At 52.7% G+C, this 25,349-nt stretch overlaps 2 protein-coding genes across 5 annotated transcripts in view; one reads left to right on the top strand and one right to left on the bottom strand.

Moving 5' to 3' along the window:
* Positions 1–1,513: 1,513 nt before the first annotated feature.
* Positions 1,514–20,106, top strand: ALDH2 (aldehyde dehydrogenase 2 family member). The gene is made up of 13 exons (XM_081123353.1): positions 1,514–1,779; positions 7,380–7,484; positions 8,134–8,274; positions 9,344–9,423; positions 10,980–11,091; positions 11,531–11,659; positions 12,052–12,165; positions 12,273–12,375; positions 12,945–13,129; positions 14,837–15,001; positions 16,604–16,761; positions 18,080–18,194; positions 19,675–20,106. Exons 1-13 carry the CDS (start codon positions 1,657–1,659, stop codon positions 19,705–19,707), a joined length of 1,563 nt encoding a protein of 520 aa, XP_080979479.1. The 5' UTR covers positions 1,514–1,656; the 3' UTR covers positions 19,708–20,106.
* TMEM116 (transmembrane protein 116) overlaps positions 7,326–25,349 on the bottom strand; it is a 103,502-nt gene continuing 85,478 nt past the window's right edge. For 2 of the 4 annotated variants that reach the window (XR_013997828.1, XR_013997829.1), the window contains exons 12-14: positions 21,253–21,348; positions 9,389–9,481; positions 7,326–7,470 (exon numbers count right to left, since the gene is read on the bottom strand). Coding sequence is in view for 2 of the 4 variants with exons in the window: in XM_081123359.1 (XP_080979485.1) it covers positions 7,456–7,470; positions 9,389–9,481 (108 nt within the window). In the remaining 2 variants the exon portion in view is untranslated. The remainder of the gene's footprint in view (positions 7,471–9,388; positions 9,482–21,252; positions 21,349–25,349) is intronic. The other 2 variants (XM_081123359.1, XM_081123362.1) reach the window with 1 other exon arrangement.

The raw sequence follows: 25,349 nt of genomic DNA, 5'->3' as shown, positions 1-25,349 counted from the left end.
TCCCCCCACCTCATCCAGGGGAGAAAGCAAGCTGGCTGGGGAAAGGGGAAGCGGAGCCTGGGGGGTGCCTTCAGAGAAGAGAGGGAGGCTCATTTTTCAGTTTATTTCTGCAGCTGATCTCCAAACCCATTTCCTCTTCCTTCTGGGTACACAGCTTGACTGACTGGCTTCCCAGCCTCCTGTTTATGGAGGAACGGAAGCGACAGAATTCTAGCTAATGAAACAGGCTCAGCCCACAAAACCGTCCCATGTGCCATCCTTAATGCTTTTCCCCCCCTCTTCTGGTTGTGACTTTGGGAATCAGGTGATGACATCAGAGTCACACAAAGAAAAGTGCTGGGGTCCCTCCTTCCTGCCTGGAGGGGACCTTCCCAGTGAGACTCAGTGGGAACAGGGACTTCATTGCCGTTAGCCGCTGGCATTTCACAGCATATTTGTTGTGGCAGCTCTGTTAACTATCTCGATATCCTTTTGATACCACATTAGCACTTCCAAGCAAAACAACCACACACACCGCTGGCTTCTTTCAGACTGTGGATCAACACCTGAGCCTGGTACATCACAGCTGGGCCTTGGTCAACCTCTTTGGCCTCAGGTCCTGGGGCTCCAGCCTCAAACTGCTACCCAGTCACTTGCTGCCTAAATGTGCCCCTTTCCTCTGCTCCTCTACTGTCAAAACATACCTGGCACACCTAGGTCATCCGGTTGGAATGCACACAGTCGACTCCTACCCATCCCGCTCCCTTTCCAACATCTCACTCCTCCCAGCACCCTCAGTGCCCAGCCCCAGGATGTCCATGGAATGAAACAGATGGCAAGGTCCTAATGGCCACCCCTGCCCTCCTGTAGTCCACTCTCCACAGAATGAGACCAGTACGTTTAGGATGCAAATCAAGTCCTCCTAGTTCTAAACCCCTCACCCCTGCCTCCTAAGCGCTACCTGCCTGGCCCCGCCCAGCTCTCCATCTCCCCTCGCTCCCCTCCCCTCCCCTCCTCTCCCCACCCTCCCCTTCTTCACGGGGCTCCCTTCCTTCCGTTTCTCTTAACAGGTGCCAGGGAGGTTCCACCTCCAGGCCCTTGCGCGTGCTGTCCCCTCCCCCTGGAATGCTCTTAGCTCTTCACCTTCACATCTCAGGTCTCCCATGTCACGTCCTGACCATGGGATGTACCCATCGGTTCCCTCTGCCCCGACCGCGTCTCCACCCTATTAATTTCCTTCCGGTCCCTGGTCGCTATCTGAACCCACCTCGTGTTTGGTTTAACCTCGGCCTCTCCCACTGTAAGCCGCCAGGAGTCAGGGCCAGGGACCCTGCGGTTCAGGCCTGTACACATTAGGTGCAACCCACTCGCGCCCAAATCGCGAGGTCCGGTCATCCCACCCGCGCGGGGCGCCGCTCGGGGGCGCGGTCGGGGGGGGCATCAGCGGCGGGCAGCGCGTCCCCAGCGCCATCCCCACCCGCTCCCCTCCGAGGGCGGGCACACGGGCAGCGCCGGGGCAGCTCCGCCCGAGACCACTGGGAGGTGGCGAGCGCGGCCCCCGCGCGCCCCGCTCTGCGCCTGCCCATTGGCGGGCGCGCCGGGGGCGGGGAGAGGCGGCGGCCGCGGCCAGCGCCCCGAGCCTGCTCCCCGCACCAGCGCCCCCGTCCCGGCTGCAGCATGTTGCGCGCCGCCGCCCAGCTCGCCGCCCGCCGCGCGCCCCTGCTGGGCCGCCGCCTCCTGTCGGCTGCCACCCAGGCGGTGCCGGCCCCCAACCAGCAGCCCGAGGTCTTCTACAACCAGGTGAGGCCTCCGGGGACCGCCGGCGCTTTGTTTTCTCCAGGGGACCGAGCCCGCTGGGTGGGAAGGCCCTGGGCCTCTTTGGGCCTCAGTTTACCCAGTTAGCCGCGGTGGGTCTTAGCGCCCCCTCCCCTTCCAGCGAGCATTTGGGCCCCTTCGCCGCCTGTGACAGCCCGCCCCTGTTGCGTAATCCAGCTGTGACTTTGGTCGCTTACTGGTTTTCCTCCAACCTCCGCAACCCCTTTCCCGGCGCCCACGCTGAGTATTCCAGCCCTCCCCTGTCGTCCTCGGTGTTCAGGCCTCTTAGTCGCCCCCGTGTCTGCGCAGAGCCTCCATCATCACCCACTCGAAGGACGTCTTTGCAAGTCCCTCTTTGCAGGAACTTTTAGGTCTTTTTCTTGGGCATCTCTTTCCCCCTCGACTCATGCTCTTGTCTAAGGAATTCCAGAAGGAAGTTCCAGAAGGAAGTCCACAAGGAAAGGCGGGGGCCTTTTCAGCTCAGGTTCATTAGTTTGCTAAGGCAGAGGCCAGGGCCACCGGGCGCTGCCCGCTGCTTTCACAGCTGGGAACCGGGAAAGGGTGGGGGCCCATCGCCTTCTGGTGCAATTCCCCAGCAGTGCCCACCTCCCGAGGAGCTGGCTTTCTTGCACCAAACGGAGGAGGGGATTTCGAGGACCACACAGATTCCCAGTGACCGACTTCTTGTTCAAAGAGGGCTTTGTGATACTTTGTTTCAACCTCTGAGTTTAGGTGAAGAGCTGGAATTCACAGAGAAGGAAATCGTTATGAAAGAGTTCCTTTCGTGTGTGTGCAGTAAGTGTAGTCGCTGCCCTTGGCCGAGCTTCCCTCCCTTCTTCTGTGGCGTGGGAAGGGGGTGGGAGGGGATGCCATCCGTCTGCGCAGGGCTCACAGGCGCCTGTGGACACTGACGGAAGGAACAGTCCCATGCACCGCCTGTGTACCTGGAACCATCCTAAGCATTTACCTGGTCTGCTGTTTAATCCTCACAGCAGCCTTTTGAGGGAGGTTCTGTGGTTATCTCCATTTTACAGACGGAGAGGCTGAGTTACAGAGAGGTTTAGTGACTGAGGTCAGCGGCAAAGTTGGGGTTCACATCTAGGTTCCCAAGAGGGATCCCCTAAGCAGACCATTCTGTGGTGCTGTTGATGCACCTGTGGGTGGGATAAAGGGGTCATTGCTGACTGAGGATGCTGAGAGCCGGCCATGGGTGACTACTCTCAACAGAGGACCTGCTTGTCAGGCCCAGAGTTTGGCTCCAAATCCACATACAGGTGATGGGTAAAGGCACATCCATGTGATGCTGTGGGATATTTAGAGAGACTAAAAACAAAATGTCCTTGAGCCCGAAATGCAGCAGCTGTAGCTCCCTTGGTAGGCTGTGCAAGGAGAGGTTCATGCTCAAAAGACTTGCCCGTCAGAAGATCAAGCAGAAATATCTTCGAGGGGAGCCTTTGTGGCCACAGGATCTAATTGAGATCTTCCTCCCTTGTGCTCACGTGGAAGTGAGAAAAAGCACAAGCGTGCACACAGGACTGGCGGATGGCGTGAGTCCTGTTCTCCAGGTTTAGTCAGGGAACGTAAGTTGGGAATGTAAGTTGGGGGGGGGGGGTTGGAGTGAGTTCCCCCTGTGGCTTTTTTTATCAGATTTTTTTGAGATCATAAAAGCAACGTGTGCTCACTGTATAAATATGCAGAGAGTACTGTCAACTGTCCCCCGTACCCGCGCTGTTAGGAGACAGGGGTATGGTCTGGCTGGACATTCTCCCTGCATTCAGACGGCCCCCATGTCAACAAGGCCCCCATGTCAACAAGCGGAGATGAAAAAACTGGAACTCGAAAGAGAAGAAGGTGGGGCGCTGAGAGAGGGAGTGTGGGTGAGGCGCCTGATTTTTTACATGAACGAGAGTCCTGCACTTACTGTCCTGAAGCGGCCTCGCTGAACAGCGGAGCGGGCCCACTTGTCTTTCTCAGCTGGTACTCCCCAGGTTCCTTGTCCTCCCCGAGGACTACTACTGAGGAGCTCAAGTGACAGCCAGAAGTCCACGACCCCTGCTAAGAACGGCCACCCCCCACACCTGCCATCTGCCACCCAGGCGGTGACGGGCACACACCTGCAGCCCCTTCTGCTCCCCCAGCTCCCCGACCTGCAGCCATCGGGCCCTTCTGGTTCCTCCTGTCCCCAAGCTCTCCCTCAGGTCCCCCTCTGGCGCCCTCTGACCCCAAGGTCTGTCCCCGACTGCTGTCTGTGGTTTCTCACTTTGTTGGTTTGCTGGCTGACTGAGTCTTTCCTGCCCCGGATGGTAGCTCAGGGAGGCAGGACTTGGCTGTTCACTCAGTGAAAACTTAGTGACTGTGCAGATGAGTGAATCCAACTTCTACAATTTACTAAAATATATAGAAAACAGAGCATTCTGCCGGGCTGGCGTGGCTCAGTGGTTGAGCACTAGCCTATGAATCAGGAGGCCACAGTTTGATTCCCGGTCAGGGCACAGGCCCAGGTTTCGGGCTTGATCCCCAGCAGGGGGTGTGCAGGAGGCAGCCGATCCATGACTCTCATCATTGATGTTTCTCTCTCTCTCTCTCCCTTCCTCTCCCTGAAATCAATAAAAACATATTAAAAAAAAAAAATTCAAAAGGACTCCAACTTTAAAAAAAAGAAAGAAGGAAAATAGAGCATTCTGATGGAAAAGCATTATGAGTTTTGACAACAGTCCAGATACAAAGCGTCACATCCTGAGGTGGCTAGAGTGTCGCTCTGCTTCTAGAAACTATAACGAGGAAGTGGACGCTGGGAGGCCCCCCCATCCCGGGGTGGCCATGGTAAGCGTGTTATGTAAGTCACGCTTTGGGTTTCTGGCAGGAGGTCACGAGGCCTTTGGCTTGGATTCTGCCCTTGTGCTTATTCGAGAGAAGTCGCTGCGAAACTCCTCCCTGGGCTCAGCCAGAGAACCTTCCTACCCAGGCCCCTCCCCCGGGGGGAGGGGAGGACCGCTGGAGCTGGGCCCTAGGAGAAGGGAAGCGGGAACTCCAGACCGAAGGCCGCTTCCAGCCTCCTGCAAACCCAGGGTTATCTCACCAGCTAGGAGGGAAGACTGACCCAGCAAATTCAGGGCTCTGCAAGGCAGATAGACGCCGGGGAGTGGACTTCCCGAGGTTCTTGGTCAGAGGTCAGGGGAACAGCGTGGCCCTGCTGAGGAGGAAGGGCTGCGGACAGCGGGAATTTAGCTGGCCTGGCCTAGCCTAAATTCCTATCTTTGCAAAATAACAATGAACACTTTTTCAAGACAAACTGATTTAGTAGGCTTCTCTGCAGGGAACAACACAGAAAGAGATACACGGACTTACCCGGCCCAAGCTCCTAGGAGTCATGCCCGAGAGAGCCACAGGATCTCTAGAGTAGTGTATGTGCAGGGGTGAGGCCCACTGCGAGCGGGGGGCCTGGCTTAGAAACTTTACAATCCCTGTGGCATTTAATCCTCACATCAGCCCCCAGACATATCATCTCCAGGGACTGATGAACCATCTAGAAGGTCACAGGGGTAGAGCCGAGATTCAACCCAGGACTGTCTGGTGTAGAGGCTGGTGCTTCTTACAGCACCCAGAGTAAAAACGCAAAGTCAAACCTGCAGTGGGGCGGTAAGTAAAGCATAGGGATGGAACAGTGCACGGCCAGCCAGACTCTGCGCGCTCCCTGACCCCCCTCTCAGCTGCCTCAGTGAGGCTCCAGCCCCAACTCAGGGTGGCAAAGGGACACATGCTCAGCAAAGGGTGGCAGAGCCTGTGCCAGGCCCTCCCCCTACCCCCTCCTCCCCAGGCTTTAGCTCTACTCCTCCCATGAAATTCCTTTTCCTCCGCCCCCAGAGAGGAGGCTGATTCTCAGAGAGCCCGTGTGCAGGGCTCCCCCAGGGCATGGCCCAGCCCAACTTGAACTCAGGCCTACCTGGCTTCTCCCACACCTGTTCCCCCACTGAAACTACTCATCGCCCACTCCTCAGCCCCCTGCCCCTCTTTCGGGAAGAAACAAAGTTGTCGTTTTCCTTAAGATTAATGATCAACCAACTAATCTGAAACCACACAGCATGTTTCCAAAGAACCTGACTGATGTTGACCCATGTTCTCCTGCCAAATACCAAGAGCCTTTTACTGCAGGGGCAAAGCTGTGGATTCCTCTGTGATGGTGGGGCAGGGACTGTGCTCAAACACCACCTTTGAGCCTGGGAAAGTGACCTTTGGCAGGCCCTTTCCTGACTGGCTCCTGCCTGTCACCATGTCATTGTCACAGCATTGCACCCTTACTCCACGAGAGGCTTGACGCAAGTACTTGGAACTGTCACATGCCGGTTTATGAGGGTACCATAGTGATCCCCAAAGGCGCCAGGAGGTGATTTGACTTGCCCCATGGGACACAAGTAGGAGGAAAAGTGCCCGGATTCATCCGGATTCTAGTCTCGATCCCTGCTCTCGAGCACTGGGCCGGGCCAGCCCCCCATTCTACCCCCTCCGGGCCCTACTGGCCCTGGACTGAGCCAGGCCCTCAGCTTTGCTTGGCAGTTCCCTTTTATCAGTCAGGGCTCAGGTCAAATGTCTGCTTCTCAGAGGCCCTCCCGTCACCCCAGCTTCAGTTCTCTATCTCCCCCTGCTCCTTAGTACTCTCCCCGGATCTTGTTTTTCTGCTCTGCCCTCGCCACGGCAGTCTGAGGTTGACCTGTGTATCTGACTGATTGCTTCTCTATTTCTTGTGCCCACCAGAATGCCAGCTCCGTGGGAGAAAGGTCCTTATTGGGTTTGGTTTCCACTGTGTCCCCAGCCCTAGCACATTGCCAGTGTTCACTAAATATTTGCTGAGTGGACAAAAGAATCATCTACCTCAGGTCTCACCACAACCCTGTGCCCTAGTGCGTTAAAGGAAAGACGGTGGCAAATTTTTTGCAGCTCCTCCCGAGGAGGGGTGGAGGTTCCTCCCCTCCCCAGGGGTCTGGGCCGGGCCTGTCGCTCACTTGGACCAAAGGGATTGGGTGTCAAAAATGAGGCCATGTGACTTTTGAAACTAGATCTTGAGCAGCCTTTTAGCTTCTGCCCTGGTCTCTTGGAACATTCTTTCTGGGCAAGCTGACTGTCATGCGAGAAGTCTGACTAGCTTGGGTCCACCATACTGTCAGGAAGACCAAGCAGCCATGTGGCACAGGCGCGAGTCAAGAGGCGGCCTTGCACATCCAGCCCCAGGCACCCTTTCTTTGCAACGATATGAGTGGGCCCAATCAATGGACACAACTGTGAGATAATAATGTCAATTAAAGCCAGCACATTTTGAGGGGATGTTATACAGCAATCGATTAGATAACTGATGAGGTAGGAGGATAACTCTTCATTTTTCAAAGAAACCAAGGCACTGAAAGATCAAATGACTTACCCAGGGTCAGTTGGTAGAGTGGGCACTCCAGCTCGGATTATCTCCAAGGTCTGTGCTTTTAACAGGTCACATCGATCTGAAGCTAATTCATACTTGTTCCTTCTGATTTTTTTTTTTTAGTCAGTTTTGGGTTGAGAACTGGTCCTGAGAACCTTCTGCCTTCTCATTGTAGATCTTCATAAATAATGAGTGGCACGATGCCGTCAGCAAGAAAACGTTCCCCACTGTCAATCCATCCACTGGGGAAGTCATCTGTCAAGTAGCTGAAGGGGACAAGGTGAGAACTGGCGACTTATCTTGGGGAAGGGCTGAACAGGGTCGGGGCAGGCAAGGATAATTTATTTTTTCTCCCCCCCCAGGTAATTTAATTTTTTACTTAATGTGTTTTCGTATGATCAAGACTTTACCTTGTGTGTATTGCTTTCATAACTAAAAAATGCCAATTAAAATTTTTGAGTAAATGGATCAACAGAAACTCTCCCTTGCAAACAGGTGCTAGACTGTATCTGCATTCACAGTTCATACTGTTGTGGACTATAGACTTGGACCTGAACTTGAGAATATCTAATCCAATCTCTCCTTTCCAGACCTGCAGGGCAGTGCACAGCTAGATGGAAATCTTGTTGAGTAGAATTTGGGTCTCCTGAGATCTAGCTCTGGTGTTGGCAGTATGTTTTGTTTGTATTATATATATATTATATATGTATATATATGAATAGTTATTAAATAGTAATAGTAATTTAAAAATTTTTAAATTAAACTCCTGGAAAGGAGAGTCTGAAGCTGGCTAGGCAGAGCCCACTGGAGCTGGGAAGGACTGTGGGGGCAGGTTTCTGCATGGCATTGGCTGTTGGGCAGTGGGGTGCGCAGTCTTTAGAGGTGGTTATTGCTGAGAAGGCTGAGCTGCCTCGCTGGGTGTTTTCCAGGAAGACGTGGACAGGGCAGTAAAGGCTGCCCGGGCCGCCTTCCAGCTGGGCTCTCCCTGGCGCCGCATGGACGCGTCCCACAGGGGCCGGCTGCTGTACCGCCTGGCCGACCTGATTGAGCGGGACCGGACCTACCTGGCAGTGAGTTCTCAGCCCCCTTCCCTCTCATCCCACGTGGCGAATGGGTTCAGAGCATCCCATCAGACAGCCACGAAGAAGCCACATTGCTGACAACTGGTCAGAATGGCATAGGCTGGGCACCTTTGGGATATGCCCCTGTACCAACCAGAGGAGTCTCTCCTATGATGCAGTGGGTTTGGCTAAGAAAGGAGGAGACTAGGGGAGAGAGGGGAGCCATGTTGGGGAGCCTTCCCAGGAGAGAAACCCCCAGGCATGGACACCTCTCCTGGGCCTTCTCCCTGGCTGTCAGAGGTGGAAGAAACCAGGAGGCAGTGCCCTTTCCTCTCCCCAACCCCTTCTACACATAGCAGCCAGAGTGAACCTTCTAGAAGGCAAATTAGACCGTGGAGCTCCTCTCCTAAGCCTCCCATGGCATCCTGTATCCTTTGGATAAAGTCCTGTTTCCTCAGTGTGGCCTGCGAGGCCCTGCCTGGTCTCGCCCCATCTCCCAGCTCATGCTGTGCCGTGGCCCTCACACACAGTGCTGCGCTCCTGCCTGCCTCGACTTCTTGACTACCAAGCTTCTTTGAGCATCAGGGCCTTTGCACACGCTCTTCCCTTCATCGCTGTTTGTACCTTCCCCCTTTGCCTAGTCACCTCCTGCATATCCTTCAGGTTGGAGTTTCTCACCCTGGACTGGGCAGCCTGGCCTTCTCCTTGCGAGCACTCTTAACCCACGTGATTGATGACTCATGTCTTTCTTTACTGGCTCTTTGCTCTGCAAGCTCCTTGTTTGTCTCTGTATCCCCAGCACCCGGATCCCGCATAGAGCAGAAACGGAAAAAAAATTGCGTCTGTGAAATGACTGAAATGAGAAGCTGGCGCATCATTCCTCCCATCCCCCTCCTCACTCTCCCCGCCTTTGGAGAGGGAGGGCCACTGGCCTGGAAACGCCTCGACATTTAGGGGCACAGAGTGGCCACGCGCCCTTTTCTCAGACCACGCCGCGCCTCTGCGCTGCCTGTCGCCCGTCCGCTTTGTTTCATCCCCGCGCCAGCAGGCCTGTGCTGACTGTGCTCTCTTTTCTCAGGCCTTGGAGACCCTGGACAACGGCAAGCCCTACGTCATCTCCTACCTGGTGGATTTGGACATGGTCCTCAAATGTCTCCGGTAGGGGCTCAGGCTTCCTGGCCTTCGTTCTGGCTGCGCCAAAGCGGCGGGGGTATGGCTGGGGAGGAAAAATAGGGTAATGTAAGCGGATCACGAGACTTGCAGACACGTGTTCCTCTGGACGCCGTCTCCTGGGAAATCCCAGTACGGAAACTGTAATCTGGTCGTGTTTCTCTGGTGTCTTGAGTCAGTTTTGGTAATTTACGTTTCAGTTGGGCTTGTCCGTATCGTCTGGGTTATTTAATCTACTGGCTCCCATTGTCTGTAGTATTTTCTCATAGCCCTTTTCACCTCTGTGAGGTCGATCGTAAGGTCCTCGCTTCCATTTCCGAGTTATTTGTGTCGCCTCCCTTTTTTCCTGGCCTAAAAGACCCAGCTTTTGGTTTTGTTGATGCTCTCTATTGTTTTTTCTATTCTCCATTTCATCTTTCTCTGCTCTAATCTTTATTATTCCCTTCCCCTTGCTAGCTTTGCGTTGGTTTGGTCTTAAACATTTTAGTGACCGAGAAATACAAGAGGAGGAGCGGGAGCTTTGTTAGGGCTCGTGGTCAGTAACAGAGATTCAGTCTAACCCGGGCAGCACAGAGCCAGGACTCTTAAAGCCCGAGGTTCACTCTGCCCAGCCCTGCCCCCAGCTTCTTTCTCCTTTCGACCCCCACCAACCTCCTTCAGGCCGGTCTGCAGGTTGGAACCTGGCTGCCCACACCTGGGCTTGCTTCTGTCTGCGTGACTCTAGCCCGGACCAAGTGACAGTCTCTTAGTCCCAAGGCCAGATTTCTGGAGGAGGGACCCTTGAGTCTGACCAGCTGTGGTCTGGGTGGAGATCATTGTACAAATAATGGTTGCTCCCTGTGACCGTGTGAACTGAGAAGCAGTACCAGAAAAGTTGGGGTTGGGGAACATAACGGGGTCTCAACCAGGGCAGTTATGTCACCAGGGAGATAGTGGGCAATGTCTGGAGACATTTTTGGTTGTCACAACTGGGCGGGAAGGGGTACTACTGGCATCTAGTGTGTAGAGGCCAGGATGCTGCTAAAATCCTACAATGCACCAGAAAGCTCCCCACCACAAAGAATCATCCAGCCCCACATGTCAACAGGGCCAAAATCAAGAACCTCGCTCCACAAGGCTGCCCCAGAGAGAGCAGCCTGGTGAATCTCGGCAGAGCCCCAGGCCTCCGACTTTTAGCTGTGTGCCTTTGGGCTGATTAAGTAACTATTCTGAGCCACGCAAAACATGTAACACAGACCTGGGAGAGAGGGAACAGTAAATGTTTATTAAAAATAGCGATTCCTGGGCATCCACCCCGGAGAGCCAGATTGAGAGTCGGAAGTGGGCTCTTGGAATTTGGTGTTTTTTATGAGCATCTCAGGTGATTCTGAGACTTGGAGGTTAGTTCCCTGGGGTGGCTTATTGTGACCTTGGCAGTTAAGTCATCCTGGGAACAAGGGCAATTATCAGAGATGCCCAGTTAGACAGCATGAGTCTTTCCTTCCTGCCAGGGTTTACATGCGTCCCTGACAGTCATTGATTAAGCTTGACTTTTATGTTTTAAGCTACTATGCCGGCTGGGCTGATAAGTACCATGGGAAAACCATCCCCATCGATGGGGACTTCTTCAGCTACACCCGCCACGAACCTGTGGGGGTGTGTGGGCAGATCATCCCGGTGAGTGTCCCTGAAGGTTTGTCGGGAGCACCTTGAGACGCGGCCGTCTCCAGCAGGCTCGTGACTGAGAACGTGGCTTTCACAGAGCCAGCCTGGGTTCAGGTCCCAGGCCTGCCACTCGTGAACTCTGTGACCTTGGGCAAATCACTGTCCCCCTAAGCCTGAATTTCCTTACCTGGAAAGTGGGAGGGAACCCAGAGTGGAGGGGGGAGGGTAGGGAGGACGGAGTGCAGCAGCTTAGCATGGAGCTTAGCGTGGAAAAGCGCTCGTGACCCGGAGCCGCTGTTATTTCACCCTCCGCCTGCCTCGCCCACCTGTCTTAAACCTACCATTGAGTTGTGGGGGGACGGACGGGGCTCAGGGAAGTCACTGCCGCGTCTGCTCTCTGGGGAGTCACTTTCTGCGGCTGGGTGTGGGGAGTGACCGTTGTTTCCCGCAGTGGAACTTCCCGCTGTTGATGCAAGCGTGGAAACTGGGCCCCGCCCTGGCCACCGGCAACGTGGTTGTGATGAAGGTGGCTGAGCAGACTCCACTCACCGCCCTCTACGTGGCCAACTTGATAAAGGAGGTGCGTGGCTGTCCCTCTCGACCTCTGAATGCTCCTGTTCAGGCTTTCTGAGGGGGGGCCTCCGGCCCAAAGTGACGGGGGGGTTGTAGAGCAGGAGCTGAGCACCCCCATCACCACGCTTAGCCAGAGAGGCCCCTTCGTCCCTGTTCTCTGCCTCAGGCTTCACTGTAAGGCCCCTTTGAATAGTGAAACTGTCCTCTGTGAGTACCATGGCGAGAGGGGCACAGCCACGGGGAGCTCTGCGGCACCGTCCAGCTTCCCTGAGCCGCACCCCGACTGCGTCTGCTCGCCCGTGTGCGGGCGCACTGCCTGGCCTCCCTGGGGAGGGGCGTGCTCCCCGTCCAGCCCTTCGCAGGGGAAGGTGCGCAGTGTCTCTGGCTGTTTGCCCGCAGGCCGGCTTTCCCCCTGGCGTGGTCAATATCATTCCCGGATTTGGCCCCACGGCTGGGGCTGCCATCGCCTCCCACAAAGATGTGGACAAAGTGGCCTTCACAGGCTCCACCGAGGTAAGGCCTCTCCCTCGAGGTGTGGGGTCCTCTGTCCTGAACCTAGGAGAGCGTTTGGTTCCTTTTCCCCTTACGGAGAGGTTGTCTCTGTGCCTGTTTCCCTACAGGTTGGCCGCCTGATCCAGGTCGCCGCGGGGAGCAGTAACCTCAAGAGAGTGACCCTGGAGCTGGGAGGGAAGAGCCCCAACATCATCATGTCAGATGCTGATTGTAAGTTTTCCGGGGGAGGCGGCCTGGCCTGGAAGGCGGCCACTAGCTGTCCAGGCTGTGGTCCTGACTCTGGCAGTGGCCGTCATCATCGGGGTCGGTTTCCGGGCCAGGGCCTCAGGACGAAGGCTGGGCTCCCCGTGTGGCCCTCCAGCCAGCACGGTCCGGCCGCTTCTGCCGCGCCTCCCTGCTCCCTGCAACCCAGCCAGACCGAGTGCTTAGCTGCCCAGCTGGGCCCACGCTTCCTTGGACCAGACCGCTTTTCTCCCATCACATGCTTTGTCCTGGTCCTGCTGAGGAGCTCCAGACGTGCCCTCCCCAAGGGAGCCTTCCCTGATCGCCGCAGGCTGGCTGGATTGGTCCCCCCGCCGCCCTCGGCTCCGTGACCCCTGCGATCGGGTGGGCCTGCCACTTGGTCTCCACACTCACAGAAGGGAGAGGCGGGGTCCCTCTTGCTTGGGCACATGGTCTGGCACCCAGCAGGCTCCATGCTGTTGGTGGCGCGAATGGGTTCAGGAGGAGGGCGGCCACGGGGTCCTTCTCTCCTGACGGCCGTCCCTCTGCCTCCCCAGTGGACTGGGCTGTGGAGCAGGCGCACTTCGCGCTGTTCTTCAACCAGGGCCAGTGCTGCTGTGCGGGCTCCCGGACCTTTGTGCAGGAGGATGTTTACGCGGAGTTTGTGGAGCGGAGCGTCGCCCGCGCCAAGTCTCGGGTGGTTGGGAACCCCTTTGACAGCCAGACTGAGCAGGGGCCGCAGGTAAGCCGGCAGCCGCAGGTGGGTCCGGGTGACTGGCACCAGCACGAGAAGCAGAAAGGGCTCGGACTCAGAGGCAGGCAGGCACGGCTTCAAGTCCTGGCTCTGCCACGTACCAGCTGTGTGTCCCTGAGAAGCCCCATGCCCTCTCTGAGCTGCCATTCTGTCATCCTTGGCACCTGCCCTTCATAACTCACAGGGTGGCGGGGGAGTGGGAATTAATGATGGAAGGCACTCTGTCAATTACATACATATAATAAATACTAGGAGTGGGCAAAAGGGAATGCTTGTTTCCTGGAGCTTGGCTGCCCATAAAAATGCATCTACCAGAAGGATACATGCGGATCTGTTAACCGTGGTCACCTCTGGGGGGGCGGGGGAGGGCCGTGATGTGATGAGGGGAGGAACTTTATTTCACTCTATACTCTTCTGAGCTGTTTGATTTTTGTTAACCAGGAGGATGTGTTCATTTTAATCAATAAAACTCTAGTGAACGATAATTATAAGAAAAAGAAATACAGTGCCTCTCTCCACCATTTCCTCTGCATCCTGGTCCACTCATCTAATTTTCTGTTGTTGTTTCTTTTTGTTAATCACTCGGGGATATTTTCTCCATTGATGTTTAGAGAGAGTGGATGGGAGGGAGGGGGAGAGAGAAACACATCAATTGGTTGCCTCCCACACGTGGGCCAGGGAACAAACCTGCAACCCTTTGGGAATCAACAAGCCTTTGACTGGGAATCAAACACGAGACCCTTGGGTGCACGGGCCGACACACTCCCACGGGGCTGCATTGGCCAGGGCTGTCTCCTCATCTGTTGATAGACCCCTGGGTGGTTTCCACTTTTTGGCTATTGTGAATAGTGCTGCTAAGAATCTCAACATCTCTTTTCCTCTCTTTTCTTTGTGGTTTGTGGCTATTAAATGATTAAGCTAATGCAAATTTGTATAAAAATTTAATAAAAAAGTGTTTAAAGTAAAATATAAGACCTTCCCTTGCTCCCCTCCATGTCCATTCCCTATAGGTGGCCACACTCACACATAGTTAGGTGTCTGTATGTTTGTTTTAACAAAAATAGGGTTATATAATATATATTGTTCTATAAGCTCTCTCCTCCTCCTTACAAAATATCTTAGGCTATCTTTCTGTGTCAGTCAGTTCACAGATCTGTTATTAATGACAACACAACATATGGATGTACCATAGTTACATTAACCTGCCCCTCTACTCATGCATACTTAGAATTGTTTCACTTTTTGCTTTTACAAAGTGCTCCCCAGTGAACATCCTTGTTCAGGTTCCTTTGTCATGTGTAGAATAAATTCCTAGAAGTTAAATAGCGGGCTCAAAGGGTATGAGCATTTAAATTTTGACTGATATTAATAAGCTACTTGCCAAAAGAGCTAGACCAGCTTACAGCCCTTTTTAAAACTGAGATATAAGTGATGTAGAATGTATTGATTAGTCCTAATGGTGTATGAATATTACAGTGTGTGTAACAGACCTTCGCCGTCAATGTATTTTCTTGCTATTGTAAATTTTTAGTAATTTCTTCTGTTTATTGGCCCTTTGTCTTTCCTCTCCGAGTCCTGCTGATTCATGACCTTCGCCCGTTTCCCAGTTGTCTCCTTGCCCGTGTGGCTCTAAGCCTGGAACAAGGCGAGGTCTGGCTCGAGCATCTCTGTAACCCTGGACTCCTTCTCCCACAGGTGGACGAAACTCAGTTCAAGAAGATCCTCGGCTATATCAAGTCGGGGAAGGAGGAGGGGGCGAAGCTGCTGTGCGGCGGAGGGGCGGCTGCTGACCGCGGCTACTTCATCCAGCCCACCGTGTTTGCAGACGTGCAGGACGGCATGACCATTGCAAAGGAGGAGGTGGGCGCGGGGCCGGTGCTCGGGGATGCTCCAGTCTAGCGCCTTGACCCTGTCACCCAGTAGCTGGCTCTGGGCCACATCCTGGCTCTGGGCCAGGACAGGGCAATTACAATTCACACCCTATCTCGTCCCTCTCATGGCTGCCCACTGCCCGGGAGCACTGCCTCCGTCCCTGGCACAGCCTACAGGCCCATTGTGTTCTGGTCCCCGCGAGCCGTGAATCAAGCAATGCCGTTGCCCAGCCCTTCTTGTGGCCTTCATATAAGTAGGACGTTGGACTAGACCAAAGGGCTCACGTCCCCACATGGCCAGTCTCTCTTTGGTGTTCTCCCCTTCGCCACTCATTATGAGCACAGGGCAGCAGCTCGGTCTCATGCACTCATTCATTTCATAAATATTTACTGAGTGCCTACTATGTGCTAGGCTGTCTGAGGGCAGACGCTGGAGAGCCAGGGGTATCCAAAACATGTCCCCTGCCTTTGCCCCACTTCCACCAGCTGGATTAAGCCCCAGAGCGGCCCTCTCAGGGAAAACATTATAGTGCCACCCCCTGTCATGTATAATTCAAAGTAAAATAATATTAAAATGCAAAATCAGGGTAGGAAAGCCCCACAGAGTTCTGCCTCCTTTCCCCTCGTGAGTACTTGGATGCCTCTGCTTCGCTGGCACCTGAAGCACACAATGCCTGGCTCACAGCCACTGCTCCGACCATTCGGAGCTCCTGGCAGTGCCCTCCGACCTTTCCAGGCCTGGGATCGGCCCTTTTTCAAGAAGCCCTAGTTTCCTTTGGGATTTCATGAGAAGGGGCACTGGGTGTGCCGGTGCCTGGATCTCTGCTTCCCTCCTCCCTGCTCCTTACCCCCACTCTAGTTTGGCCAGTTCCTGTGCCTGTGTCACAGCTCGACTGTGACTTCTGTGAAGCCTTCCCAGATACCGCTCCTCCTCACCCCTCAGTCAAGCCAGGCAGCTCCTCTGGGCTCCTCGGGGCTCCTCCGGGCTCCTGCCACTCATTACACTGCTTATAATGGTTAGTTTCTAGTGACCTGGTTACATTTTGATCACTTAAAGTCCCCCCAGGGCTCTCCCCTGAGAGGGCAGAGAGCAACCAGCACACTCAGTCCCCACATCTTGGTTTCTAAATCCCATTCTTCACACGAAAGAACCAGATTCTTTGAAGAAATGGCTCATTCCAGGAACAGGGCAGGGAGAGTACAGGGGAAGCCTGGACTGTCTTGAGAGGGGGGACTGTTTTGTTCACGGCTGCTCCTTCAGCATCCGGTTGTATGCCTTGCTGAATGAAATGACTTAAATTTTTTGACACTGATTCTATGTGTAGCACACCAATAATGCAAACATTGCAGAACTACTTAGAAATAAGATACAGTATGTAAAGTGCGAGGCACACAGAAGGCAGCTGATCCCCACTGGCTTCCGGCCTTTTGTGTTTCAATGAGCTTGGGAGCTGTCGTCTCCCTCTGGAACTGCGAGGGCATGTCCGGGGGGTCGTTACCACATCTGGAACCATCTGCTCAGCGCTGTGAAAGCTGGGGAGCCGGTGGCTGCACGTCTGCCATGCCCACCCACTCTGCTCTCTCACCCCAGATCTTCGGGCCAGTGATGCAGATCCTGAAGTTCAAGAGCATAGAGGAAGTTGTCGGGAGAGCTAACAATTCCATGTACGGGCTGGCTGCCGCTGTCTTCACACAGGACTTGGACAAAGCCAATTATCTGTCCCAAGCGCTCCAGGCTGGCACTGTGTGGTAAGGGCCTCCCAGCAGCCCCTCACACCCAGGCAGGGATCCCCAAAGCCAGCGCCCTCCAGAGCCCAGTGCTCACACCCTGGAATTTGGGGTACTGGGCTCAGCTGCTCTGGGCGCAGGGGCTGTGCGGTTCAGCAGGGAGGCGAGAGTTTCCCTGCCCTGGCCTCCAGGAGATTACCCTTCCCCGCGGTACACGTGCCTGTGCAGCTGTTCGTGGGCAAGCAGGTGACAACCGGGGCTCCTTACCGAGCTGTAACCAGGGTAGGAGACCAGAGCTAAGGGCCCTTCACAGGATCTTAAGAACTTAGCACCTACTTCGCACTCATCAGGATGGCTGTAATTTTTAAATCCAGAAAGTACCAATAGTTGGTGAGGATGTGGAGAAGGTGGGACCCTTGCACGTTGCCGGTGGGAATGTGAAATGCTGCAGCCACTATGGAAAACAGTCCGGCAGTTCCTCAACAAGTTAAACATAGAATTACCATAGGACCCCTCAGTTCCACTCCTAGGTACATACCCAAGAGAAATAGAAATATACACCCACAGAAGAGTGTACCCGAATGTTCATAGCAGATTATTCACAATAGCCAGAAGGTGGAAGCAGCCTAAAAGTCCATCAGCTGATGAAGAGGTAAACATAACCTGGTCCGTCCATGCAATGAAATATTATTTGGCCATAGGAAAGAAGTACTGACGTGTGCTGCAACATAGATGAGTCTTGGAAACATGAGACCAAGTGAAAGAAGCCAGACACAGAGGGCCACATATTGTACAATTGCACTTATAGAAAATGTCCAGAACAGGCAGATCCATAGCATCGGAAAGTAGAGGAGCGGCTGCCAGGGCCTGGGGTGAGGGGGGAATGGGCGTGACTGCTTATAGGGTACAGGGTTTCTTTTTGGGGTGATAGAAATGTTCTGGAATTACTTAGTGGGCAGCATTGTAAATATGCTCTAAAACACGGACTTGTACACCTTAAAATGGTGAGTTTTACATTCAATTAAAGTTTAATAATTTTTTTTAAATTGCCAAAAAAACCCACCTTAGTACTTAATTAGCAAAAGCGAGTTATAAAAATGGGACGCTGTCACGTGGTGCTCCCTGTTACTGACACCCACCCGTGATCAGGTCATGAAGGGCGAAGATGACCACGGCTTTATGTCACGTAACTTGCTTTCAGCTCCTAAGTGGCTGGTTCTTACTATGCCTCTTCCTACCCATTTTTTTCTCAGTAAAATCTTAGTGCAACATAGGAGGTCCGAGCGGTATGATACACATGCCCAAAGAGTTACTTCAGAAATCTTGTTTCAAATTATAGGATCAACTGCTATGACGTGTTTGGGGCCCAGTCTCCGTTCGGTGGCTACAAGATGTCTGGGAATGGTCGGGAGCTGGGAGAGTATGGCCTGCGGGCGTACACTGAAGTGAAAACCGTGAGTGTCACCTTCTCCGCCCTCTCTGCAGTCACAGCCCATCAGTACTGATTACTAGTTTCTTGTTTTAAGCCAGAGAAGCTACAAAATACGGTCAGGACCCAACCTGCGCTCTGTCCCGTGAGAAAGAACCAGAGGCTTGGCTGCTACACAGTCGTTTGCTGGGCTTTGCTGTGCGCCGAGCTCTATAGGAGCTGCGAGGCAGGGCAGAGCCCGGTGGGCCCAGGCAGCGAGGGAAACCCGATGATTGGGTTGGACCCATATCCATACCCATGCCGGTTTTGCAACTTCAGTGATAGGAATGTAGCTGAAGAACTTGAGAAAGACAGAAAGCCTTAGCTCCATAAATGTTCATCACAGCACTCTCTCTCTAAAAGGGAGAACCGGATGTAACAAATGTTCCTTAATTGTGGAACTCCCAAGTCATCGAACACCAAGTAGCCATTAAAATATCTCTGTAGAATATTTGATATGGAAAATGCTCATCTTTTAACATAAGAAAGCAGGATACAAAGTAATACGTGCAGTGTCAGTCCAGTTTAAAAACTGTGTGCACAGATATAGACACTCAGATACAGCATCTGCTTGTTTGTACAGTTTTCCCTGTCTATACAAGAGGCGAGACCCAGGTTTGAAGTTGACGCTGATGTGTCACTGGCCTGTAGTAGCTGTTCATGAAAACAGTAGTTATGGATGAGGTCATGTAGGTGCGGAGGGAGGGGACAGGGAGGGCTGGGACTGAGCCCGAGGAATTGCAGTACCTACGGCCCGGGCTGGAGGGCAGGGGGAGGGCCTGAAAGGGGGAGGCCTGGGTTGAGGTGTTTCATGGAGGAAGCCAGAGGTAGCAAGCTGCTGACACTGGAGGCCTCGGGAACTGAGGTGTTGGGGAGACGAGAAAGCTTTTAAAGAAAGAAGTGGCAGGACTTGATTCACCTCATGAAGTAGATCCTGTTGTTACCCCATTTTACAGAGGAGGAAACAGGGCAAGCTGAGGTGAAGTTCTTGCCCAGTAGGGAGTAAAGCTGGGACTCAACCCCAAAGCCATCTGAATCTGGAGCTTTCCCACTTAATCCACTGAGACACCTGCAGGCTTCCTTTGAGTCTTTGGGAGGAAAATATGGATCTAGGTCAGGGTCTCAGCCTCGGCACTGGACATTTGGGGTTGGATAATTCTTTGCTGCGCGGCGTCCCGTGCACTGCAGGGTTGCTGAGCAGCACCCCTGACTTTAGCCTCTAGCTGCTGGTAGGGATCCCTCCCCCCGGCCGCCCCCACCCCGAGATAACCACAGATGGCTGGGCTAAGGGAAGGCAGAGTGTGCTCTCGTGCAGAACACAGCCCCGGCGGTTCCTGGGATTGGCCGGGTGGCCATTCGGACGTTAGAAGTAAGGGAAGCCCTCTGCTCACGCTCGGGCAGCACCCAGCTGAAGGCGCCTGCAGGTCGGCGTGACCTCTAACAGCCTCTCCGCACCCCTCTTACAGGTCACAGTCAAGGTTCCTCAGAAGAACTCGTAAAGAACCACGCCGGCTCCCTTCCTCAGCCAGCGGCAGAAAGTTCAACGAGATCAACCACAAAACCAAGAAAAATGACCCTTGCACTCTAAAAGTCTCAAAAGAGAAATCCTCCCACAGACTCTCTTGGATCCAAAGGCCCCAGAATCTGAGTCCCTATTGGGTGGGTGTGGGGCGAAGAGGACATGGAAGGCCTCTGAAACTGTCACAGTGCCCGGCTTCGGGGTGGCTTTTCAGAAACAGACTGGAATGTGTCATCCCGTCCCTCTGATACAATTCTGTAACTTGCCTTTAAGGGGGAAGGAAAAGTCACTGTTGACGGTTGTACCATCACTGAGGCCACAGCTAGCCCCTTGTTTTGTATTCTGAACTAAAGCTCATTAAAAATAGTGCTCCCCTTCACTTTTTGGGTAACTCTCCCTCGGTCTCAATAACCCAAGGAAATGCCGCCACGTAGGTACATCGTCCCTATGTTCGAATGTCACACTGTTTACAATGACACCCCTCCCCTGCTGTTGGCAAAAAGCTTTCATTTTGTGTGTTTTGATGAACAAAACACCCGTGGCAGGCTCTGTGCTGGGCGCTCAGGATGACACCCGTGGCAGGCTCTGTGCTGGGCGCTCAGGATGACACCCGTGGCAGGCTCTGTGCTGGGCGCTCAGGATGACACCCGTGGCAGGCTCTGTGCTGGGTGCTCAGGATGACACCTGCACAAGACTCCCAGCCCCTGCGCTCCGAGAGGGGGAGAGGGGGAGGCCAACCAGGAAAGAGACACTTCTCGTCCGAGGCTGGTTCTCAAGCGGAAAAGCCTGATTGGATCCAATGAGACAGATGTATGCTGGACCAGTTTCATGAGACTGATTTGGGAACCAGTTGTCAGGGTACTCATTTCAAGCAAGGTCTGTATTTCCTATAACCAGACCTTTTGGATCTCCTGTCCAGAACACTGCCTTCCTCTAGTCGAGGGCCCTGGCAAAATCTGTACTATTAGTAAGCCAGGAATCAGAAGATTCCTTGGCGAGCAATGGAATTGGGGCAAAAAGAGTTGAATCGTGGTAGTAGTTTGTGAAGTTAGTGATCACGTTTGGGTCACAGATTCCTCTAAGGATTTGAGGGAAAGTTTGACCCTCTCTTAAGAAAAAGGAACACCTTCTGTGCAATTTTTGCAGACAGTGTCAGCCAAGTAATGAGGCTCACTGGTTGACCCCTGGCCTCATTTCACTCAAGCTAAGCCACATCTTGATATAAATGACCCCAGTCCACTAAAGAATAATTTGACTTATCTGGATAGCATGTCACGCTTTTTGTCATATAGGCATATACCTGTACTATTGTTTACTTATTTTCTTAAAATCAACTCGTATTCAGATAAAAAATTTTTAAAAACACCTTTTTGACGTGTATTAAAAAATAGCATTTAACTGCCATAAACAGAAGGCATTATGAAAACGATGAAAGCAAAACAGTGTTGCTAAATTTAAAATAATAAGATATTTAGATTATATATTCATATGCAAACAAATCTAATTATTCTGCAACTGTTCATACCTGAAATCAGTGGGTCTGGGAGGAGACCATTTTGTTGACCAGCTGATAACAACAGGGTAGTCCAGTTCATGTCGCTTCGAGATACAGTGAGGTTCACTGCCAATAAAACCAAATCTGTATTTTAGCTTTGATGATAACCAACAACAATGTGGCAAAGGGCAAAGCTCTGAACTCCCTGTTCTCCCGTCCTGCTGTGTGGCCTCCTTCTAGGCTTAGGGTGGTGCCTTGCAAGCTGGGGTGTGCCGTGGCACCAGGGACAGACTGGTCAGCTGAAATGGCTGTCCCTGCCCTCACGGTACTTGCAACCTTTACTTCAATATATTCTCTAAGCTAAAGAGAATGTCTCTTTCCTCAAGATTTAGGGTGATGCCTTTCCCATGACTAACCTTACCACCAAGCTAATCCAAAATCCCATGATGTAGGGTGAGATTACTTCTGGGATGGGTTGTGTGCTTTTTAAAATATATATATATTTATAGATCGATAGTGTATCATTTAAGAATATTTTAGTTGTAAGTGTCGCAAAACCAAATTCAAACCAGTGTTAAAAAAAAAAAAAAAAAAAAAAAGCTCCCATATTCCAAAATCCTGGGATCTTGGCTTTGGCCATGGTTTGGTTCAGAGGTTCAAAAAGTTTCCACCTGTTGGTTCTACCTCTGTCATGTGGGCTTCATTTTCAGGCCATACCCATCCACTTTGGCGGGTCTGGATCCTTAGAAGAGCCAACTGCCCTTGAGAGCTCTAGCCTCGCACCCTGCAGGCTCAAGTCCACTGGCTGGGAGAAAGCTCCTTTTTGCTGTTTCAGGCAAAGACCTTGAGGTTCATGCTGATTGGTCCAGTCGATGTGGCATCCCACCCCTAACCCCACAGTGGCCAGAGGGAGGAGATGTGGTGAGAATAAGGGATAGATGCCCTCCAACCCCCAAATTGGGGCTTTTGCCTGAAGGAGGGGGACACAGAGTCTGGAGAGTCCCCTCCGGAGCTATCGCCAACATTTTAGCACTCCAGTGTTGCCAAGCACCTGTTAGGAGTGAACTGGAGTGTTTCGGGCACCCGAGCTCTGTGAATCAGACTCACTGTAATTTTAAGAGAACCCACTCTTTAAGCTGATGAATACAAAGGAAATGCTAGCTATAAAGAAATGGCTCCAATGCTGGTTTGACATGCTAGGCACTTGTTAATCTTGTGCTTTCAGTGGCAGGAACCCATCAGAACCTTAAGAAGTTGTCTGAAGCAGAAACAAAGTTCTCGGGTTATGAACCACCTAATCTCTCTAGGTATTTAGGTGTGGGACAGTCACAGGAGTATTGGGTGTGAAGCTGCTCTTTCTGCCTTTAGCCCTGCCCAGTGCCCAAGAGGAAACACTTCCACTTTTGGCTGAAGAAAGGACACTAGGAGCTTCCCACGCAGCCTGGAGAACCTGGCTAATGCGGCGGTTTTCTAAGTGTAGGCACCACCTCGTGGGCAATACGCACAACGACAGCGCTGTCCTCCCCGAGAGCACCTGACCTTTGCTCATTGGTGCCGCCCACTTCCTACCCTCTTCAATCCCATTGCCAGGGATGGGGGTAAGAATATCAATTCTGTGTATCACCTGGTGGTGGTGGTGGTAGTAGTAGTAGTAGTAGTAGTAGTAGTAATAATAATAATAATAATAACAACAACAACAACCAGCTGAGCGTTTAATGGTTTATTTTTAAAGCTATGTCAAAATGTCACGTACTTGTACATGGGAAGGAATCTGTTTCTCATTTCTCAGCTGGAAAGTGACTCGGGTGTCAAACGAGATATTATAATTCGTTGGGAATTTTGCCTTTTCAGAATCCCACTTTCCACTTGAGCTTCAAAAGGCTACTAAGTGAAGTTAATTAATGGGTATAGAGTTTCAGTTTTGCAAGATTAAAAAGTTCTGGAGAGCCTAGCTGGCGCGGCTCAGCGGTTGAGCATCTACCTATGATGCAGGACATGGAAGTTTGATTCCCCTTCAGGGCACATGCCCAGGTTGTGGACTCGACCCCCAGTAGCGGGCATGCAGAAGGCAGCCAATCGATGGCTCATCACTGATGTTTCTCTCTCTTTCTCTCCCTCTCTCTCTCTGAAATCAATAAAGACATATTAAAAAAAAAGTTCTGGAGATTGGTGGTCCAATAATGTGAATATAGTAACACTACTGAACTATATATACACCTTAGAAATGGTTAAAGATGGTAAATGTTGTTACACTTTTCTTTTTACCACAATAAGAAAACAATTTTTCATAAAGGTCACCAAGTGAGACATCTGAGAAGCTGTCTCAGGAGACAGATGATGTTTCTGTGACTCCCAGAGGAGAGGCCCGAGCCAGTCAGCGAACGGTGAGGGAGGCAAGCAGGAGGCCTCCTGCAATGGACAGCGGGGGCCTGACCCGGGGCGGTTCCCGCCAGGTCAAGGGAGGTCTTCCAGGGGGGCCTGAGTAGCCCAGCAGGGACGCTTGGAAAGGCAGAGCTGCACTGCGGGCACGGGGTTGGCCCTGATGATTGCAAGGTTTTCTTCTAACTCTGAGACTGAAGGATTTGAGCTGAGTCGAGCTCAGCAAATGGCAGAACTTTCCATTCAGGGACTGTCAAATTTTATGATATATTCTGAGGAACAGAAATTTAGGTAAAAACCAATCAACCAGTGCATGCTTTCACACTATAGGAAAATATAACTTCATATGTTTTTGGTACCTTCCTGGTAAGAATCCACTGCTAAAGATTTATCCAAGAAAACAAACAACTGGACGTGTGCAAAGCATGTGAGGAAAGAGCACTGATTTTAATAGTAGAAAACTTCAAAACAACTTAAATGTTCATTAAGAAAACCAGTGACCACTCAGTGGCATCCAGAGGGATGACACATTACAAGTGAAGGCAGATTTTCTCGGGGGTGGGGGGGGTGAGTTGGGAGGGCTGGGACAGGAAGAGCAGAGAGAGACAGGAACGCTGCTCCTTCCTGCCTCTCTCCCTGCAGACTGACTTTCACCACCTTCACAGTCATGAGCCCACAGTGACGGCCGCAGCCTGGACAACAGGACTCACAGCTGGTCTAACATTCCAGGCTCAGTTCCCAGGAGACTCTGATGGGCCAGCTTGGGTCAGATGTCCATCCCTGAGCCAGTCAGCTGTGGCTGGAAGATGGGGGTTACTTGACACTCGCTTGTAATTATGCCCATCAGCTAAGCAGGGGCTGCTGGGTGATGGGAACCCTGGAGATGTCTACATCAGTGTTGTCCAGAACCAACCGGCAGCATCTGCATCACTGGGCAGCTTCCCACGCCCCCTTTTTAAAAATTGTCTATTGGTCATCTGTATGGCCTCTTTGAGAGGTGTCTATTCACATTTTTTAATTGGATTGTCTGCCTATTTCAGTTTCTGTGGGTCAGGAAGTTGGACATGGCTTAGCTGGGTGGCTTAAGAATGTGCAGAAATTAGGCTGTGTGTTGGGAGAGGAGAGTAAATTTTTAGGTAGAGGGAAAGCAGGTGCAGGTGAGAGCCAGTAAGTTGAGCTGCCAGACTTAGAGTGTTTGAAGGCAGGGACCCGCCCCTCCTTCATCTCTGCGTCTCTTAAGTACCCGTGCCTGGCACAGACAGGCACTTAATACCTTCTTACTGAATCAATGAATGAATGAACGAATCCAAGGCACCTTCTGTTTCCTCACTGTTACGGATGTCAATTCAAGTCATTTAGAAAATGTCTCCCAAAGTTGACCGCTAGGTCACTGTTCTCATTGGTATTAGGCAGCACAGGCAGAGCTGCTATAACAAGAAGACTCAAACACATAACAGCTCAAAACAACAGAGGTTTATTATTACTACTGTTCCCTCCAACAGCCCTGGGCGGGCGCTTCGGCGGACGCGCGGACCTCTCCGCTCGGGCGTCTCCCGGCCCGAGGCCTCCCCGCCGGAGCCCGCTGCCCCCCCCCCCCCCCGGGCAGGACGGAGCCGAGGAGCTCGCCTTTTCCGGGCCGAGCCGCCGTCCCACACAATCCCGCTCTCCCACCGCAGACCCGCCCGGGGCCTCCGGCTCCTTCCCGCCACCACCCCGAGCCTCCCCGGCGGCGGCGCGGGGACGCGGAG

The sequence above is a fragment of the Miniopterus schreibersii genome (assembly GCF_964146895.1).
Source record: "Miniopterus schreibersii genome assembly, chromosome: 20".
NCBI classification, from domain to species: domain Eukaryota; kingdom Metazoa; phylum Chordata; class Mammalia; order Chiroptera; family Miniopteridae; genus Miniopterus; species Miniopterus schreibersii.
The sequence above is the reverse complement of the archived record's forward strand: the minus strand, read 5'-3'. Positions and strand labels throughout refer to the sequence as shown.

Bases quoted from the DNA above. Each gene is read 5' to 3' on its own strand.
- ALDH2 (XM_081123353.1), top strand. From the start codon at position 1,657: ATGTTGCGCGCCGCCGCCCAGCTCGCCGCCCGCCGCGCGCCCCTGCTG. The intron at 7,485-8,133 runs GTGAGAACTGGC...GGTGTTTTCCAG, and splicing joins AAGTAGCTGAAGGGGACAAG to GAAGACGTGGACAGGGCAGT. The intron at 8,275-9,343 runs GTGAGTTCTCAG...CTCTTTTCTCAG, and splicing joins GGGACCGGACCTACCTGGCA to GCCTTGGAGACCCTGGACAA.